Source organism: Oryzias latipes, chromosome 22 (genome assembly GCF_002234675.1).
Source record: "Oryzias latipes chromosome 22, ASM223467v1".
NCBI lineage: Eukaryota > Metazoa > Chordata > Actinopteri > Beloniformes > Adrianichthyidae > Oryzias > Oryzias latipes.
The window spans coordinates 9,080,896-9,102,578 of NC_019880.2; the positions used below are offsets into that span (position 1 = coordinate 9,080,896).

At 36.7% G+C, this 21,683-nt stretch overlaps 1 protein-coding gene across 1 annotated transcript; it reads right to left on the reverse strand.

The window, feature by feature from the left end:
- Nucleotides 1-2,592: 2,592 nt before the first annotated feature.
- plpp2 (phospholipid phosphatase 2) lies at nt 2,593-21,210 on the reverse strand. Its single transcript, XM_023951804.1, has 6 exons — nt 20,934-21,210; nt 8,854-9,005; nt 8,513-8,775; nt 5,748-5,805; nt 5,238-5,414; nt 2,593-3,417 (listed from the first exon to the last, which is right to left on the reverse strand). The coding sequence occupies exons 1-6, from the start codon at nt 21,016-21,018 to the stop codon at nt 3,274-3,276; spliced, it is 879 nt and encodes a 292-aa protein (XP_023807572.1). The 5' UTR covers nt 21,019-21,210; the 3' UTR covers nt 2,593-3,273.
- Between the last annotated feature and the right edge of the window lie 473 nt (nt 21,211-21,683).

Genomic DNA, 21,683 nt, shown 5'->3' on the forward strand with positions numbered 1-21,683 from the left:
GGCCCACACCAACACTGACACATGCTGGCTCACATTTATGTACACTCCAAGCAGGAAAAAAAATGAGTAATTGGAGCAGCCAAGGGAAAAAATAATAACTGAACTGTTATGTAAGAGTTGACAGCCATCATAGGGGAGAGGTTCTCATGGGGATTTGGAAAACTGATAACATTTTAACTGATGGGATGAGTGTTTTCCAGCGATATCTCCAAAAGCAGTGTCCCATTTTTTCCAATTCTTTTAAAAATAAACTAACTCCCCAAAAAGGCAGACATGCTTAACCTTTAAACAGCTCCATCAGAGAATACATAAACATGAACACATGTATGGAATCGCATTTAGAAATATATATTTTTAATTTAGTTCATCAAAAGTCTGGTATTTGCCATTTTTTCAGTCACATGATTTTGTTGACATCAACAGCCAGAGTTGTATTTAGCCTCATTTTAAGATAGTAAAACCTGAAATTCTGTTTGAAAATCTTCATTATTGTTCATAAAACAGACATTTTCACTCCAAATGTGACTTATGAACACTAATTCAGCATTCCTATTAAGAAAAATATGGTGAACTTTTAACCCCTCGACACCTGATGCATATGTCCAAAATTACTTTATTTAGCATCTACACAATGCTAAATTACATTTTCCATAGCTAGGAATAAATGCAGGCGTCAAGAGATTAACCGTTGTGCTATCCTAGGCACTTTAGCATTGGGAGTTGGGTCATCTAGACCCACTAGACAGTGCACTGAACCTTTTTTCTTCAATGATTTGTGATCTTCACTGGTGTCCATGGATTACATGAAATCTTTCCACCTTTATCCACCTTTGTCATGGTAGAGAGAACACGTCAAAGTAAGGGTGGGGTCATCTAAAACAGCACAAGGGTTAAGATCTACCAGTTGGGGTATAAACATCCCTCAATACCAATTTTGTATCATTACAAAATTTGAATCTAAAACATCAAAATCAACTTTTTTTTACTTAAGAGAAATTCTGATTGTTTAGTGCATATTATATGATTGCAATCTAAATTTTCCTACAGGGTAGGTACAGTTTTTATGACAAGAGTAGATGAGCGAGAGAATGAAATAGTTTTTCTACTAACTCATTAGGCTCAGCCACCAGTGAGCAGGAGGTGAAAATCTTTATCAGGTCAGAAGTTTAAAAAAATTAAGTTTGAGAAAAGTTTTCTTTGAGAGGAGGAGAAGAAAAAAGAAGACGCAGTAAAAATCCACCCAAGGAACAAAGATATTTAGGTGATAGTTAAAAAATTGAGGTAATTTTATGAAGAAAAAAAACACACCACAAAAATATATTTTTGAATGGGGCTAGAACTTTAAAATACTTGGCTAACTAATTAGTAACCATTTGTGTATGTTTACAGTTTCACCTTCCTCACTTAAATTTAACCCTTGTGCTATCTTAGATGACCCCACCCTTACAAAGGTGGAAAGATTTCATGTAATCCATGGACACCAGTGAAGATCACAAATCATTGAAGAAAAAATGTTCAACGCACTGTCTAGTGGGTCTAGATGACCCAACTCCCAATGTTAAAGTGCCTAGGATAGCACAAGGGTTTCATATGCTGCATTAATAATTATTCTAAAAAAGGTTTTTCATGATCATCTCTATTGAGGAGATAAATCTCAATAGCTGTCAACAAATTTGAATGCAGCAGCGGTAATACCTTTAGATAATATTAAATCATATGTATAATTCAAAATATTTGTATTTGCTCAAAAAAATCTTGCTTTAAGAAATCTTAAAATCAAAATTGGTTGAGAGTTAATTAGGGTTTAGGGAATCAAATGATAAATTATTAAAGGGCCTGTACCATGCTTCCTTTAGCCTTTTATGCCAAACAATATCCATGTATATGATAATTTATTATCTTTGGCACACAAAAGAACGATTAAAAAAAATTAAATATTGATTTTTGTTTTGTTAATTTCCAACCCGGAGGTAAGACAACTCTGTAAGGCTCCGCCTTTTCCTGCTTGTGGGTGCCGCCCATTTCATGACGTCAACCTGGAGCCGTCCTCAGCGGCGTGTTTGCGTTTCGCCAGAGAAAACAAACAACATCCAAACTTTTTTAAATATGGATATGCATATAAAATAAAAGCACTTTAGCCAATTACCACTGGCTCTGCAGAGAAAGTGAGTGTGTGTGTTAGTCTGGGGGCGGTGCTTGCAGCACAGACTCTTCCTGGAAGGGGCTGTTCCTCCTTGGGAGGGGCTGCAGCTTTTTAGAGGAATACTCAGCAATGTGTAAACGGATCAAAATACCACTTTGGGGTTTCTTTTTGTAAGGAATGAACACTGTAACACACTTAAAATGTCAAAAAATGGATTTAGCATGATATAGACCCTTTAAAGACAAAGTTATCTTTCATATCTCGGCGAATAACAAAATTAAAAGGCAAAAATGTTTCCAGTTGGATTCAAAGGGATGAAATTCCCCTTTAAAACTGTGTTTGTGATACAATTAGGACCACAAAAATAAGAATTTGTTCTGAAAAATAATTACCTTTTTATTTATTTATACTTTTAATGGTTAACATAACCCAGGAGACACAATTCAACCTAAAATGTAGAACATAATCATTTATTTGAATCATGTCGTTAAGGTGCAAATAAAATAACTTGTGACATAAGATCATTTTTATTTATTGGTTATAAAACTGCCACTCCTGACTGCTTACAGGTTAAAAATACTACAAAATTTATTAGATACAGCAGTTATAAACAGGATAAAAATGTTATCTTTGTACATTATCGCCCCAGTATGTGACAGTGAAAGCTGTCGTGCAGAGAAAGACTAAAGCTTCGGGGACAGAGGGGTGCAGAGAGTTTCGTCTGACTGAACCAAAGTGGAAAACGTTTTTTTTTTTTTCCTTCGCTCAGCCACAGAAACTTCTTTTCTGAAAAGGAACGCATCCCTCTGGCAAACTCCTCTGCACAGATTTGAACCTTTCTACTTGTCAAAGAGGAGTTGTTAAAAAAAAAAAAACAACACGCACACAAAACAAAAATATATACATAGTTATTGACTATTGTTCAAAACCACACACAGATGCATGTTTGCAATACATTTGTACATGCCCAGACACACTCTCTCACACAAACACACATACATACACAAAATGGAAATATAGAAATGGAGCTTGTGTTCCAACAAGTTCTGGTGGCTATAAAACTGTTGGCTGAATGTTTTCTACTTCCAGGTCTTTTGGTAACGGAGATGCTATTGGAGCTGGGGGGCGACTCATACAGGTCCAGGGCAGTTGCGGTGGTTGCCGTGCTCCACAGGCTGCGTTCCGGGTTTGTGTTCCAGCTGCTCCTCCTCTGTCCCGTTTGTCGTCCTAACCAGAGGAGGTCGCTGCTTAAAGAAATCAGACACGTATCGAACCTGAGGAGAAAAAAAAACAAAGGACAGGAATGTCATCTCTTTAGATAACAATAATCTGGGGAATCTTATTTCTAGGTGATTTATGGAGGAAAAATGAATATATATATTGTACTAATCTGACAGATTAGTATGCGTGACAATTTCAGGTTATTGTTGAGCTTTGCAGCACTAAAAGCTGACGTGATGATGGAACATTCATCCCTGGCCTCCAAACTCGCGTCTCATAGGGGCGAAAAGCAAACATTACATCAGGGTTAGCAACAAATTTAGCTGCATGAAAGAAACTTTCGCCACAGTTGTTGTAATTGTAAAATGAACTTTAGCTTTATTTGGAGTGAAAAGGAGGGTCTAAGGGCAGGGATGCCCAGTTTAGTTCAGTCTGTTAAATTTAGTTTAGCAATCAGCTATTAAATTCTATGACTTTATGTTCTTTATGATTCATGTTTATTACACAATCACTGGCATGAAGCCCAGTGAGATCACTATTGTTGTAAATATTGGGCTATTTAAATAACATTGAATTGAAAAGGACAAAAAGCTTATGGTACATGGGATTTTTAAAGAGAAATCTCCAAACACAACATCCTGTTGAAATTCAGACCAAACAAGACTCTCAGAAAGATCTGGTTTAACCTCAGGACAGAAATCGCACAAACATGAGCAGATCGACGTCACACATGGCCTCCATGTGTGACTCCAATAAAAATTGTGTTTTTAACAGATTTTTGTGGCATTTTTCCCACAATGGAGGATATTTACAAAGAAAATTAAGCTTAAAATTGTGTTGGAGGATTTCTTCATTCAATTTGTTGTGAAATTAAATCCTGCTAAAAAAAAGCTTGTAGCTGTGACGTTGGCGGGCCACAAGCTCCCTGCTCTGCTCCATTCTGATGGATGCATCCATTTGCAGACAAATAGATCCATGTAGGGCTTCATTGTCCTCGTCTGAGTTGACATATGACTCTTAACTGTACGACTGGATAGCTGCAATTTAGCTAGCTATTTTTGTTGCACCGGGTTCTAAGCTAGCATTGGGGGAATGGAAACAATGGGATGATGGGAAATGAGGGCGGGCTTACTCCGTGCCACCAGTCCGGCCCACACCTCTAAGGTGATTTTCTGATGAACTACTGCCGCTCTATAGAAACTACGTCCTAGAAAAGGACATGTTTCTAAAACAACATAATCATAATTAAAAGAACACTGGGAACGCTTTAAAACTAGGTCAAAATATGATCGGAGTGGGACTTTACACAAAATAACCTCAAAGATGACAAATATACTTAAAAGGACAAATATTAAAGAGAAATCAATGAAAGACATGTTTCAAAGTCTGAATCCATTCCTGCCAAGCAGCCTCGGCTTTGCTACTAAAGAGGATATGAAACAAGCGATTCTTTCGATTCTCAACACACACTGAGCACACACTTGTGGCGAGGAAAAAACAGAGGATGTGCAAATGTCTCGACTGCTTAAAAAAGCCTGAAACTTCTTAGTCAGCTGAAAGCTAAAAAAGACAAAAGACTTTGATTAAGTTCAGTAGCTGTTAGGTTTGCTAAAAGTATCAATGCGTGAACTGAGATGAAACATCTGTCCTAACTTAACCTACTGCACACGTGACCGTGCAGACGTGCCCATGGGCTGTTTACATTCAGTCATTCATTAATTTAAAAAAAAAATGGTTTGCAATCGTTTTGTTTTAGTTTAGTTTAGTGTGATTTTAAATTTCTATAATCCTTTTAGAAAAAAGGGCAAAAACAAAAAAAAACCATCTCTCACAAAGAAGCAATGTTGAATCAAACAGTGAGGGGGGAACTCACAGTGAGCACAGCAATGAGAGCCCCCTGCAGCAGCCCCACCAGCACGTCACTCCAGTGGTGTTTGTAGTCGGAAACGCGCGTGTAACCCACGTACACAGCAAACGCCACCAGGAAGAACTGGATGGTGGGTCGCGCTAATCTGGTCCACTTCCCCTGCATCCTGGCCTGAACATAAAGCTGCTCGCGCAAAAGAAAAAGAGATTTGAAATCAGTCATCTTGCACAAAATAAGAAAAAAAACCATTTATTAATTAGCATTCAAATTACAATTAATAAATGGATAAATAAGCCCAAATCAGATGCATGCTGTAATGATATAACTTTGAAAAATGATCCAGAAAATCGACTTCCAAAGCAAGTTTATCACTTTCCGGCTATTGTCCAATGTGTAGAATTACAACAATGGTGTTTTTGGAGCTAAAGCTTTGTCTGTTTTTTTCTGTTTTGTACACGTTTCTGAGCAAACAGTCATTTTTTTGACACACAGTGGAAATGGAGACGGCACACTCACCGAGAGAAAGACCATGCAGTACATCCCGAACGAGGAGTGACCAGAGTAAAAAGAAAGCCTGATGAGGGGGAAAAGGAAACAACAATTTATACAATGGAGGTCAATTATTGACTTTTTTTTTTTTTTAAAGATTTGATTAAATTTAGCTTAATAGTTGCATGGTTTTGAATCATATCTAATTCTGGCCAATAAAGTATAATTTTTTTGTTACTTTAAAATGTCTGAATATAAGATTTAAATGTAGTACTTCTTCCTAAATGTACTTTAATGCACCTGATTTAGTTCTTTTAAAGGCTTTTCTGTGCAGCCGCAGAGGAATCACCACACAGGAAACTTCACCACAGATCATGTAGCACACACCTTCTGTTCCCGGATTTAAAGCCAAACAGATATTATCAAATGTAGTTCCTAAAGATGGCCACATGTTCCTCAATTCTCCATTAACTTCCATGTAAAAAAAAACAAAAAACAAAAAAACTTCTTTACAGTCTGGTTACAAAACCCTTTTTGGTGGTTATTGCCTCAAAAATTGGGCTTTTATTCAAAATTTCTTTACTTTATGTCTGTTGCGCTGAATCTATTACAGTTTACCTTTGTTCATAACTAAAAAGTTGTTCCTATTTATTTTGAATTGGCTGATAAAACCACTCAGCTGCTACTTTCAGGACATTACTAGGTGGGGTGGAGTAAAGTCCTGTCCCATTAACCAAACATTTCTGTCTTTCTTTTCACTTTTCAGAATCTTATTGGAACATTAGACATTATAATTCCAATTATGTCAAAAATAAATGCAAGGTAAAGTCTAATGCTGCACGATATGAGGGAAAACTCGTGATATGCGATATTAGTGATCAATATTGCGATGACGTTAAAACTTGTGATACATAGCAATAGCAAAACAACCAAAAACATCATTTCCATTTCACTTCAACAATTCCGTTTAAATAAAAGTCAACATAACTTAAACATGACCCTTGTCTATATAGGAGGCGAGAATCGAACATGAAAGGGCTCCATCTGATTGGTCAAATGCATAAAGGGATTTATTTGATTCATTAAATATATCAAGCCACCATAAAACTGTTTTCAAATCAAAATCAAATCAAACTTTATTTATAAAGCACTTTTCATATAAAAATATAACACAAAGTGCTTTACATTAAAACAACAAAATATAAAAACAAGCAAGCATTAATAAATAAATAAATAAATAATAGGGCCCCCCTCCCCGTACCTAGCCCCCCACGCCTTTCACACCTCCCACTCTCTAACTGATGGAAAATGACAATGAAAAATAGGCTGTAAAACATATGCTGAGCACAAAAACATGATGCGGGAAACGCTAGTAATTGGAACCTCCCCCTCCGTGAACAGCCGCATAGACAGCCAAATGCAACATCACAGGCGGGGACCGCTCCACCACAGCTAAGCGGTGATGCAGGTTCCCACCCAGAGCCGCAGCGGCTGAACAGCAGCCGTCCCAGAGGGAGAGGTTCCAGCTGAGGAAGCACCGGAAATAAAAATGAGAATAAAAATTGAGAATCAAAAAGTAAACATATTGATAAAAACGATAAAACATTGAAATAAGGTAAATTAAAATAACACGTTAAAAATCAGGTTCAAGTTCATAAAACAAGATAAAATGGATAAAGAAATAAAATAAAAATAGAAAATACATATAGATAAATAACTGAATAAATAAATAAAAGTAGTAAAATAAATAAATAATAAATAAAAATTCGCTAAAAGCCAGGTTAAAAAGATGGGTCTTGAGCCTTTTCTTAAAAGTATCAACGCTCTCTGCGGCTCTCAGGCCCTCTGGCAGACTGTTCCATAAGCGGGGACCATAGTGCTGTTTTGGCACATTTAAGCTAACCATTTATTGCAATTTTTAATGTCTTTTGTGATATACATATTGCACAGCTTGATATTGCGATTTATTGTGAAGGCCTAGTTAAGTCTGTGTCTAAAAGAATTCTTGTTTTCAGGTTGATGAAATTGTCCATCTGCTGCTAAACAAGCCCTAACCATCACAACTCCACCACCATATTTTTTGTAGCATGAATTTGTGCCTGAAGTCCCCCAGGTTTTTAATTACGGTAAATTTTTTTAAGAAAAGAAAGATACAAAATTGTTGGTCCCCCTCAGTTAAAGAAATAAAGTCCACAATGCTCACTGAAATGACTTGAAACATTCAAAAGTTTCAATAAATTTAAATTTATTGAAAATTAAATAATCAAAATCAGCCATTACTTTTGAGTTGTTGAATAACAGAATTATTATAAAAAGCAACAAGCATTGTGGACTTTCTTTCTTTAACTGAGGGGTACCAACAATTTTGCCCACTACTGTACACATCCTCTTTCTACAACACATGTTTCAATGTGGGCACATGCAGCTTATATATGTACAAAATGTTTAATCCTTTAAAAATGTAATGGATGCGGCTTATAATCAGGTGCTCTCAATAGTCTGGAAATTATGGTAATTAGGAATCATTATTAAAATTCACATTCCCAATTTTTGATCATAACGGATATAAAAAAATAAAGCCAATAATCTTTTTCCTAACAGAGACTGTAAACATTCACAGAAGCTCAGTGATCATCTCTAAGGTTATTTGCAATTTTCTTTTGTAGAATGCACAGACAGATTTTTTAAGCAACTTTCTCTTGGACACAGCGGAAACTATCACAAAAATGTAAAACAAAATCTTTAAAGTTTTTTCTTTGTACACGAGGTTGCGAAACAGCCGCGCCGCTCACCTGGACTCCGTCACATTCCGTGCGGCGCCGGTGCAGTTACTGCGCAGCACGAGTCCCTCGCAGGATACCGGAGCGCAGACGGAAAAGAAGTTCGGGCGAGGACGACCGATGGTAAACTTCGCCAAGTCGGTCAGCGACTGACTGACAGCCGCCCCAAACAAGTAGGTGCCCACCACCTTGTAGAGAGTAGACAAGTACTGGTTGAATTTGGTGTTGGAGTGCAGACGTTTCTTGTACACCAGAAATGCTTCTCCAGTTGTGATCTGTGGAAAAAAAACACGACAAGAATAATTTCACCTAGAAACAACAGGAATTTGAACAGACAGGTGCGCAGGCCTTACAATGACGATGGAGCAGGTGATGGTGACTGCAGCCATGGTTCCATGCGAGATGGTGTCTTTCTTGTATGGATACTTGATGGTCTGGTCATTGCAGAAGATATCCCTCTGATAAGGGCTGAAATTAAGCGTGAGGATGGCTGAAGGAAGCGCAGCTAAGAAGAAATGTAAAGAAACCAAAAGATTCACTTGTTTTGTACAGAAAAAGAACATTATTATATCCATGTTTATTATGCTCTCATATATGTCAACACAAGACATGAGAGAAAAAATGGTGGGGAAAAAAAAGAGCCTGAAATTTAGACAAATGAAGAATCATTTCTTATTAAACTCAAAGGATAAAAATAAGCCACAACAAAATCCTGTTGTGTGATGTTTCACCAGGTTCTGATAAAGAAATCCTGACAACAATGTGAAAGAACCATATCAGTTTATCAAAAGAGTTCCTGTAAAAAAATAACGGCTAAATTTGGGAACATTTGTTTCATCTGGACTTACAGGCTGATGGCAGAGTTTAAAAAAAAAGCTAAAAAAAATATCACTCCAGCTTTAGTATCACTAGGAGGAATGTCCAAGAAAAGTATCCAAAAAAGAAAAAACCCGATTACAAAACATTTGGATTTTTACAGTTTTCTTGTATATTTTTTTAAAAGCAAACAATAAAATGTGCTGCTTTTAATTGATAACAACCAACTGGCAATAGAGATTCTGGATATGACCTCTAAATCATCACTTTTGACCATCAAATTCTGTCACGTTGCTTCTTCCCCCAGAAGAAATGTTATCACAAAGGAACAGTTCAGCAACAAAAAAACGATTAGAATCCTACATTTTGTACTGTTTTGGCAGATTCTTGGCCTCTCTAATTCTTGTCATTTCTTTGGAAATGGTTCTCATTTCTTGGTTTTTAAAGAATCAAAGGACTTAGGAAGTGCAGATGAGTTAAAGTTCCACGCAGATAAAAAATGTTTTAACATTTTCTTGTGGCATAGATTTTTTTGATGTTAAAGGACATATATGAAGTAAATTAAGCTCAAAATCCCATTTCTTCACACAAATTTTTTTTATTTTGGCAAAAACAAAATAAAACAACAATAATTAAAAGACCACTGTGAGCTCTTTTAAAACAACTCAAAAGATGATCGGAGTGGGTCTTTAAGATACAAAAAAAAGTAATAAAACCTATGGAATAATTTATATACAACACAAGATGAAGGCAACTAAAGACAACATTTTTATGTTTACTAAAGACCACAGCCAAAATTGGGTTATAAAAATTGTCATTAGTAAAATTAATCTGACAATATCAGGGTGACCTTTAGCCTCTCGTGGGTGGGAGGTTGACCCCAGCTACAATTCCACCTTAAAATTCAACAATGCACAATGAAAATCTCAAAAAAACAAACAGATTTGGGGCTAAAGTGAAGAGGGCCGGAGAACTAAGCCTAGTGAGAAACAAACACACAAACCTGTACGGACGGATTTGAGCAACACGCTCAGTCATCTTTACCGATGGACAAACAGGTTTCCAACACGCAGATTTTAAATAATTATCTATGCATTCAGGATTCAGTGAACTTGAATATTTTCTATTGTTTCCTGAGCAAACACCACAGAACAGGAATCATCATTTTACATTCAAGGCAACATGCAGGGATAGAAGCTTCAGAATGTCGTCTTAAATAGTTTCCCGGTTATAAAAAAATAACTCTGCACCGCGTGGCTGAAAAAAAAAAAAAAAGAGCTTTAAGTAGCTTATTTTGTCAAGGAGATTTTGGCCAGCGGTTAGCACAATAAGAACTGCTTCATGCAATCACACTTTTGGTCTTTCCTGGGTGTCACGAACCAAACAGGACGGCGGTAGAAATGAGATGCATGGTGGACAGCCGTTCATGTCAGGAGAAGTTTGAACCCTGACAGTGCTTCCTTTTTCGAATGTTTTGCATCACTCATGAGCCTAAAAGTGAAGATTTAAGCAACAGAAGGTTTTCCGCTCTTGAAGAATTAAAAGACGTCATGCATTTAGAAATGCACACAGACTACAACAATGTAAAACAGGGACTCCAACAACACTGTTTTTAATCCCAGCAGATTATTTTTCTCCTGGTAGGTCTGTAGAGTCTTTCAACCATTTCGACATAATGATTCAAAAGAAAAGAAAGAAACGAGAACTTTGTTCAAGGATTAGCTGTGACTCAGCAGCACACCCTTTCTAATTTGGTCTGTGCATTTAGAGCAAAAACAAAGAAGCATGAATACTGCCTTAAGTCATGTTTTACAAAATAAATCAACCCCTGGTTTAACAAAGCAAATAGGGCAAAGCTGCTAATTCAAAAGCACTGCAAGAATGCTATGTTCCAGCTGGAAACAGGTTTGATTCAACCAAATTGTAAAAGAGCTGCATCAAGAAAGTAAAACCATTGAGGAAGTTACAGAAGGTACATTATTCACTGAAGATTTGTGGTCTAAAACAGCACATTCTGATCCTAGATATGGATTGTCGTCAGTTGTGCACGTGAGAGCAGCATCAGGATCTAGGACTCTTTCACTTTGTTCAGATCAAACCTTAGTTATAGAATACATTCATCTTTTTCCTCAACAAATATGAGCAACATTCTTCAGGCTTGAAGAGCAAATTTGTGGTACGGAGAGAATTAAAACATATATTCTATGTATAGATTATCCACCAATGAATCCAAAACAAACCCAGTTAAACATATTTGGGATGCCACATCTGTTGAATTGTAGCAACCTCCATTTTAAAGATGTGACACTTTTATTTTGAAAGCAGTTATAGTGTTGTACAGCGGACTGGTTTTAGTCAGTAGGACAGTTGGTACTGGGCAGCAGAGAAAAGAAAACATGATATACAGTACAGACCAGATCTTTGGACACACCTTCTCATTCAAAGAGTTTTCTTTATTTTCATGACTATGAAAATTGTAGAGTCACACTGAAGGCATCAAAACTGTGAATTACCACGTGGATTTATATACATAACACATTTGTACTGTACATTTTATCAACAATCTGATTCGGAAGGAAGTTTTATTTTGAAAAACTACTGGATTCTCCCCACCACATCAGACTTATTCTTGACTCGTATCAAGTCAAAAATTTCATCCACAGCTTCTTCAAAGCGCTGACCACTAAACTGAAACCCACGAGCTAGCAAAGTAAACAAAAAAACTAACATTTTTGGAAAGTTTATTTTTGCAGAAAAGAGCCAGTAAGGAAACAAAAGAAGAGCCTTCGACTTCAAAGTAAAACCGGCATTTAACAGACAAAAGCCAGGAGTCTCTACTCCAAATATGGATCTATTGTTATTTGTTCCCAAATACCACAATAATAATGTATAATAGACAGCAACCGAGTGTCTAATCTTGCAAGGATGCTGCTAATAAAGTTGCTCAAACGGTGGATTTACAGTTATTATTTAGAAAATACCAGTTTAAGTGACAGGTGACGCCTGATTTTTGCAGCTTCCACTTTGACAGTTATGGGTTGAGTGACAAAATATCACATCTTAATGGTTCCTACATGAAATCCAGAGCACAAATAAAGTTCAAAGCAGCTGCAGATACTTTAAAGAGGATGAAGATAAACTTCACCCACAAAAGTTAATAGAAAATGAAAGCAAAAAAGAAAAAATGTGGTAAAAAGAAAAAACAGTGTTTAAAGAGGAATAGCATAAAAAGCATAACGCGTTGCCTTCACTAGTGAAGTTGCTGCAATGCATCATGTAACAGGTCACGTCGATGTGTGCATTCCAACCATAACACGCAGTGTTTTTACTAAATGTTAAAACATTACAGTTGCCAAATATTTTGTCACTGTAAAATCTGCTGAAGGAAGACTTTCCATCAAATACTTTACTGTCAGAAGTGTCACTTCTAGTTCTTGAGGTTAAGCCACTTCCTCATAAAGAAGAATTTATTCTTAGGGAAGGAAGTCCTCCCTTTGCTCTTCACACCCCTAAACTCATTATTCTAGCAGGTCAAGCAATCTTTCAACCCCGCTTTGAAGTCAAACCCGAGCAGAGTTTATTCTGCAGGCTAACTTTGAGATAAGCAACTGCGTATCTGGGTCCCAGGCTCCAGTGGGTGTCCACTGTCTGCCTGCCAAGGTGTGTGGATGGGGATGTGCAGCTAACTTCAAACCACACAGATGAACCAAAAAGCAATGGTTTCACCACAGACTGTGCAGAAGTTAATCCACTCTCATAAATTGAGCAGAACTGCCTTCTTTTATTTTAGATCTATTGTGTAGTTCTTGTGGAAACTTGCTCTGCAAGAGTCCGGGTCTATATGTAGAAATACACTATTTGGGGTCACTTTAAAGACCCACTCCGAGGACAAGTGTGTTTTTAACATGTTCTGCTAGAAAATTAAGCTTAAAATAGCTTTTCTGAGTATTTCTTAAATCAAATCGTGATAAATCAGGAGCAGATGAAAATGTGTCGTTTGAAAAAGCTTATAGTTGATAGATACGCAGTTGCTTATCCTTCCACTCCCTTTCAAGCAATATTTATTAATATGTCTAATTATCCTAAGTTTGATTAGTTACTGTATGAATGTATAACTGATGTTTATATTTCTGTTGTGTATTATTTCTACTTAATTGCTTGAAATAAACCATTTCAAATCAAATCAAAAATAGTTGTCACATCCAAATTGCAATCCCCGCTCCATTCTGAAAGTCTTCGTTTTGCTCATCCAATATGGCGTCTGGCTCAAAACTTTACAGCTGGATAGCCCCAATATTGCTCATATTGCACTGCTAATTTTTGCTTGGGGTTCTGAGAGGCTGTAAGCTAGCGGGAGAGATTGTTGTCAAAGGGATGATGGGAAATGAAGGCAGGTTTACAACGGGTCCACATCTCAATGGAAAACTTCTAATGAACTCCTGCCGTTCTGCAGAAACTATGTCCTAGAAAGCGACACAGTTTTTTCGATTTAGGCTAAAACCAACATGATTGGACTTAAAAGACCTCCGGGAACGCTTTTTGATATGATATCTACGTAAAGCTGCTTTTCTCCACTTCAGAATGATTTGGAATTCTGCTAATTGACGTTCAAACCTTTTCTTTTCTTCATTTTTATCCCAAGATAAAAAGATTTGCGGTAGTTCATAGAGCAGCTTTAACCTCAGTTTTCAGGCGATATGCAACAATTTACATTTGTGAACCGTTTACCCAAATAACATAAAACAACTGGTTCTGATGTGTAGGAAAGCTGCCTCACTCACTGAGAGTTTTGTGCAAAGCTATCTGTGGGAAAAGAAATGACGGTAACAGACTTAAGGGTCAAAACGTTAAGGTAGTTTGAAGAGCGTTTGTTGTTCTGTGTCACAGCTGTGGTATTAAAGGGATAACTACCCGATTCATTTGCCCTTTTAGGTGACCATTCATTTTGAGGTTCTTTCAAAGATGGACGTTGGAAACTAAAACGATAATTGAAATGTTTCGCCATTGTTAGTCTAACAGCTGGAGTGGTAGTGGCAGCAGTTTTTATAGTTGAAAATAAAACATCTTTACGCAGCACAAGAGATTAGATGAAAACAAGTTCTTTTTTAGCCCTTTGTGTGTTCCTGCTTTGACATTTTGCATGTCAAGTTTTGCTTCCTGCTGAGGCCAAAACAGCCACACACTACAGCAATCAGCTTCACATATCTCTCACACACTTTCTGCTGACATTACTCCACAAAAGCAGAATATCCACAGGAGAGATTTAAAAAAAAAAAAAAGTAAGAAAGGAAAGTATTGTTTTTCGCTTTGTTAATCTCTTCTGGCTAGAGCACATCCCTGATTCCTCTTTGAGAAAATAAACATGATGGAATTTGGGATCAGACACAAGTACAACTTTCCCTTGACCCCTGACCCAGCAGGAAGGGGGAAGTGTTCCTGTTATTCAGTTCTAAGATGAGTGTCCATGGGACACGAGGGGCCACAGAGTGTCCCCTGAACATGGCCAAATATGGACAATTGCAATGTAGAAATGATCTGAAGTCTACATGCAAAATCAGAGGAGACAAATGAGAGACATTTGCCTCTGATGGGCGTCCCAACAGAGATTTGTAACGGGTGTTTCACATCACAGTCAAATGGTCAGAAAACAAATATTTAACTTGTTGGAATCCTCTTGTTTATGTGGGGAAGTTTTTTGTAATCCTCATTACTTTGTGTGTTTTTTTACCCTTTTCCTGCATTTCATTCCCATGAAACGTCTCAAAAAAGGCAAAAACAAGTGGCGACAGCCTGAGTTCTGCCACGGTTTAGTTCAGGTTAAAGTTTGTAATGAAGCATTTTGGTCGCTTCGTCTGGAGTGGCCATCATTTGTCAGATTTCATTGACTCTAAAACTTTTGTATCCAGGAAAACTGTGAGGAAGAAAAAAAAAAAGAGGAGCATCAATTCTAGTGAGGCTGGGGATTTTTCTGGGAAAATCCAGCTCCAGTGAGTGATAAAAGCCTTTCTTTCAAAAGGAAGACAGCAAAACGGCGTTCTCACAAACGTCTGATATTCCATGAGGTCTAACTGTTATCTTTAGATGTCCTTTCCACTCTTTGTTCTAAGCCAAGTTCACTGCTGACCACAGTATGCTCTACAGACACAAAAGACAAAGCAATCCCAGCTGCTGGCAGCAACTCAACAAAAATTGTTTCTGACTTTCTGAAAAAGTTCAAGTTTAGTCCAAGTACCCCCCTGTCATTTGCATCAAATTCACTTATATTAATACTTAATCCTCTTTCATAACAACTATTTGAATTATCCCCCCCCCCAAAACAATATCCAACTGCATTCAGAATTTATGATCGGGTTGTGTCTAGTCTCAGCTGAAGCTCAATTGCAGATGCTCAGTTTAAAAAACAAGCACCAATGATGCAATGCTTACAATTATTGCTATTGTTGAAATTCATAAACAATAAAAAAAAGCAACATCCCATTGCATGCCTTCTTGCATGAACTGGAAGAGCGTGAAAGTCTGAACGCCACAGAAGTCAAAGGTTTGAAAAGCAGTATTTGGGTATGGCCAACAGTAGCAGTGTGCAGAAATTAAGACCACTTTAATCCGAGTTAATCGACTGAATTTTTTTACTTTTTGTTTTCAAAGTCAACTTTATAATGCAAATTTAACCTCAACTTATTTTATTACGTCCTCTATCGTACAAAAAATGCTACAAGTACATGTTTAAAAACACCAAAAACAGTTTTTGGGTCTTACAAAGTTAAGCAATAAATAATATTGCAAATTTGCACATACTTTTAATATCTTTTAACTATTCAAATTATGAGGTGGCTGTTTCCATTCTGTTAAGTGTCTTATCAAAATAAAGGAAGGACAAACTGGCTGCAGCTCCATTTCTGTAAGGCGACTTTTCCCATCAAGCAATCATCTGTAAGGGCATTTTTGTTCATTTAATGCAATAGAATTCCCCAAAAAAGCAAATTCTTGCCCAAAATACAATTACATTGAACATTAGTACAGATCCTGGGGTCTTTTTTTTCATGCGAGTTTGCAGTACAGTTGACGAGTTGCAGTTTAATTGCAGAAATATTCATTTTTTTATTTGATGTCTTTGCACAAAGGTAGAAAACTTGATTACAGTTTTTGTTTAGCCAGATATGTTTTCTTTATGTCAAAAGGTTTTTGGTTTTGTAGAAAAAAAAAATCAGAAGCTTGTGTGATTATCATAAGAATTCTATTCAAATATCTCAGATGAAGTTTGAAAAAAAAAAAAAAAGTTGGGTACAAGATCTTCATCATGTAAACATAAACTTACATGAGACAAACCCGAATGTAATAGAAATATGTCTCTTTAATAAAACCATGAGGAGGAAGAACAATGAGAGAAGCAACAATCCCCACATTAATGTAAACGTGCGCAGCATGTAAACGTGCATGTATCCATTTTACTGCTGCTAGTGAGCCCAGGAACAAAAGAAGATTACCTGACTATGATTAACATTTGGCTGATGCGCTGGGTGTGACAAGACATTCATCATCAAAAAAAAAAAAGAAAAAAACATGCAACAACAGCAGAAAAAAACAGTAGAAGCTAAAAGTAAAAGCAGCAAATTAGCATTTCCTGATTTTTCTGATTGACAGTTGTTTAGGGTTTTTTGGTTCTCTTCTGCAATTGGAACTGAAATGTCAGTTGGCATAAGATGAATGAAACGTCATTGACGGTTATTAACAAATAAAATGTTTAACAGCAAGAGGATGCCACCTTGTTTGGCCCAATGCAAATGTTTGTGTCCTTTTGTGCTTTTACACATTCGATAGCAGATAGAAAGAAATCCCTTCTGATCCCTTCTTTTACACTTCACTTTATATTAGAAATAGCTGTTATAAGTTATTGTTAACACATAATACAGGAACATTTTATGTTCTCTAATTCTTAACTCTGTTTTTGACCTTAAAAAAGACATACGACTGAGCATCAAATGTCCAAAAATGCTCAGCTGGCTATGTGAAACACCAGCCTCCTTTTAGTTATGAATATATCTGTCAAAGTTAGAAATGAACGTGACCGAATGGTAGAACTTTGCACAGCCTATCAACTTCAGCTAAGCAAAGTAGGCTAAAACATTCAAAATGGTTCTTTAGTGCACGGTTAGGCATGAAATGTCACAAAATGCAAGAATTCAATACTGTAGTTAAAGTTTGCTGCAAGAAGGTTGTAAGAAGTTTTGAATGGAAATATATACAAATAATAATAATAATAATAATAATAATACAAAGAACAGCGGTTCTTTGTATTAAAACTGCTGTTTTCCCTCCCTGGAGACTCGAGTTTTTGGAAATAAAGATGACTTTGGAGTGAGGTAATATGGCGTTTCATTTACGTTTCCAAAAGTAAGCACTTTTATCGTTTAGTCGAAAGAAAAGCTCTCCGTTATCATGAGATAAAATGACCTCAGCTGTTGCAGCCTGCAGAGGATTTGGCAAAGTCAAGCTGTTCTTTAGAGTAGAAAGTCAAAACTTAACGTGACGGTTCTACTTCTACACACATTTCCACAAATGACGTACGACTTAATCCTAAAAGCAAAGTTAATTCTGCTGCTGATCTGTAAAAATAAATGAGTAACTTTGCACATTTCTAGTGTTATTGATCACTGTTAAGACCCACTCAAAGAATCTTTTAAACCATTTTAAAAGCGTTCCCAGTGGTCCTTTAGTTATGATTATGCCGTTTTTAGTCTAAATCAAAACAACCTATGTCGTTTTCTGGGACATAGTGTCTGCAAAGCTGCAGTAGTTTATTCGAAATTAGCCTCTGAGCTGTGGAGCTGTGTGCAGAGAACGCAACAGGAGCTTGTGGCTCATCCAGTGCATTTTCTCCATCACAAATAAACCCTTTTTCAAATGACGTTTTTCCATCTGCTCCCTATTCAGATCAATTTGAATAAAGAAAAACTAAGACTGACAGTTTTAAGCTCAAATTTCTAAAGATATGTCCTCCATGATCAGAAAAATGCCTCAAGAACATGTTAAAAAACATTATTTTCACTAGAAAGCGGCTTCTTTATTTTACAGCAGTATATCGTTGTCTATAGTGATGAAAAAGCTAGAAATACGACACCCCATTTCCTTTTTTCATTTTCCGCTTATGCAAAGTTTCAGTGTGCTGATTGGTCAGCGTGGTTGATTTAGAAATTGTGTCTGAAGCACGTAAAACTTGTTGAAAACCAGTCTCTATTATTACAAAAACAGAAGGCCAAGACTAGAAAAGAATAACTTCTGAGTTTTTGCGGCTTCATGTGAAAACTGAAGACTGAAGGAGAGGTGAAAGGCAAAAAAGGAATTTGACCTTTAAAAAACAAAAAACAGCAGGGAGTTCGGGATTTTTTTCTCTTTTTTTTTACATGCATTTGTTAAATATCTTCCCCTGAAAAGTTGAATACCATCTTTTTATGTTATCTGGTATTCCCAAATTTGAACAAATTTATATTTGTTAAATAAACTGTGTCAAAAGTTTAGAAAAACAGGACAAACTGATTTATTTTGTTTTAGAAATGAATATTTATGTCAAAGGCAACCAGGAATTGAGCAATTCTAAACCTGGACATTATGTATTTCAAGCATGTCTGCACTGTTCTGCGTGTGTTTATTTAAACCCAGCAAAAGCTCCGCAGAATGAGTGGTTGAGAATGTACACTTGTGTGGGTTCAGCCTAAAGTTGGTGACAAAAAAGCAGGATGTAGGTCGTTCTGCAGGGAAAAACACGAGAGGAATAAATCAGAGTGCTTTCCTTACAGCTTAAACACTCAGCACATTCCTGCCATATCACACCCAATCACACACGCCTCCAGAGACTTACAGCTTTTGTAATCATGGATTTGCAATCTGACATGGCCTACTTTTACACGCAGATCGATGACTCTGAAGGGAAAACTTTGTCTCAACAAATTCAGTCAGTTTGATTTGTGGGTCACCAGAATCCCACTTACCCTATTTTACTTAAGCATCAAATTCCGCTTGTTTTAAGGTCCGATGCTGATTATTCTAATTCAATTATATGTTAATTCAACTTGTGTGTTCTTTCAAAAACAAAATACCAATTATCTGACATCTGAGACGATCCAAAACATTTGTTTTAAATCGACAGTTTACGCAATTGATTTCTTCCTTTATTTATTTTAAACTTGTTTTCAAAAAAGCTGCTTTATATTAAAGAAAGATCAATCTCATATTAGCTACTGTTATTTAATTAAATACTTGAAATCACACTAGTTGGCAGAAAACTCCTCTATCCAAATATGGCATTTACGCATGCAAAAAGAGCCTTTTGAGAAGCCGACACCGCAAACAAAGCTTGAGTTTGCAAGTCAAACTGACCCAAAACAAAATGACAACACATAGTCAACGCTCAACTTTGACATGATCACTGGTTTCTTCACAAATTTATGGATAACATGTGACTCCTTATCAGCTCTGATAGAGCTCAAATGACGTTTTTATAATTGAATTTTCTAAACTCAATAAGGAGCAGCTTCTCTGTCTCAAGAACATCATTAAAACTGCTCCCAAATCAAAAGTTCAGTCTTTTTCCTGTCAATTCCAAAACACAACTGCAAAGGTCCAGCAGGTCCACATGCAGACAAATGGCATTAGCTTTAATGGTTTTTGCAGGTTATGTCAAGTTTAAACTACAACAGATATCTGCAGAATGTTAATTAGTTTGACATGATTGAAAAACTCATTCTTTAAAGGCAACAACGTTTGTCAACATTGTTATACCCCCCCCCCCCCCCCCCCAAAAAAAAGGAGATACTTGAATGAAAAGTGTGGAAAGATACTCTGTTCATGACTTTGTTTCCAACTAAAAGTGCAGAACAAGTTCCAACAAGAGATTGTACATGCTTCACACATGATTCCAGGACTCCCTCAGTACCTCTACCAGGTAAGGAGCTTCCAAAACAGTCTTTTCACTGTCACAAATGAAGATCCACAGACAGTGATGCTATTCCAAATAACCTTAACCTGAAAAAATGTCAAGAATATGAAAAATAACACAGAAAATTTACATTAAAATGTATTTTAACTTCTTATCCTAAGAATCACAATTCATTTTCCAACTATAAATATTTCTTTGCTCAATTTTAATTCTAAACTGGAGATCTAACTTAAAAATTGCAACTTATTGCATTTACAGGCCACAATGACAAAACACACCCACACTTGTGACCAAATGCACAAGTAAATAATGCCTAGTCTTGGAAAAGTGGATTTTCAAAACGTTTTTTAAATTGCAGCTCGATAAAAGGATTAAAATGAAATATAATGTGCACCACGTAATAACCTCACAGATCAATAAAATCACTCCAGGTTGCCTGCAGAATTAACTATATACTATCTTTGTATTTCCTGAAAGTGCTCATGCAATTGGAGATCTTCAGAATGTTTCACTTCATGGCCTGGCTGACCTGAGGGACGCTCCTACAAGTTTGTGCTTCGGTCCAAAGATCATTTTTCCCCCCTTGCAGTTTATACAATTAGCAATTTGAGTTTTTGACATTTTAAATTATTGCAAGACAGAATTGAAACGACAGGGAAATGGAGAACAAGAGCAGTCACTCACCTACAAAGACACAAAGAACATCCACCACGACGATCAGCTTATTTTTGGTCTCTGACATGTTGTCCTCGCGCCGCGTTACATCCATAAATACGCTGCGTGTTTTTTTCTTTGTTGTTGTATTTTTATAAGAAGCACGCGGAATGGTTGAAGTAAAAAAAAACCCTAGGAAAGTCTTTGAGCCGCACAGGAAAACGCTGCCTGTCCTCTCTTCCGGATCCAACCTGTCCGCCTGGCCCTCCCGCTGTTGTCTTCAGTCGTTTCAGGTGAGCGCGAGCCAGGCCACTCTCTTACGTAGCTCCAGTGGGCGCGGCTGTGAGCGCGAGGCTGTCACCGCGCGCCAGTTTCCTCAAGTCACAATACCTGCCAAATTAAACATTTTTTCCTCTTCATTTCACCACAGGGGAGTAGTAACTACTTACAATAACGTTTTTTTTTTTTACATTTTATTTTACTCCTAGTAGTAGTTCTACTGCACGACATGAAGTATCTTTGCTTGAATGGCTTGAAACTTAAATACCACTTGCACTTGGAAACACAAGGCTTTACATTTTGTTTATAAAATTTAAACTATATGTTCTAGCCATCAGCATAACATTTCTGAATTAATTTCAACAAAAGCATTTATTTTTTTCACACTGTTAACACAAATGTTTATTTCAGTGTTTGAAATCACAGCATTCTGCATTAAATTTAACTTTTATGTTGCATAAAAATGTAAAGGAACAAATCAGATATGTGTACTTGCGTATT

What these genes read in the sequence shown, in the direction of transcription:
- plpp2 (XM_023951804.1), bottom strand. Translation starts at nt 21,018, where the DNA reads ATGGATGTAACGCGGCGCGAGGACAACATGTCAGAGACCAAAAATAAG. An exon ending in TCACCTGCTCCATCGTCATT is followed by an intron (nt 8,776 to 8,853) that starts GTAAGGCCTGCG and finishes TTTTTTCCACAG; the next exon opens with ATCACAACTGGAGAAGCATT. An exon ending in CTCTCATTGCTGTGCTCACT is followed by an intron (nt 3,418 to 5,237) that starts GTGAGTTCCCCC and finishes TTTTCTCCTCAG; the next exon opens with GTTCGATACGTGTCTGATTT.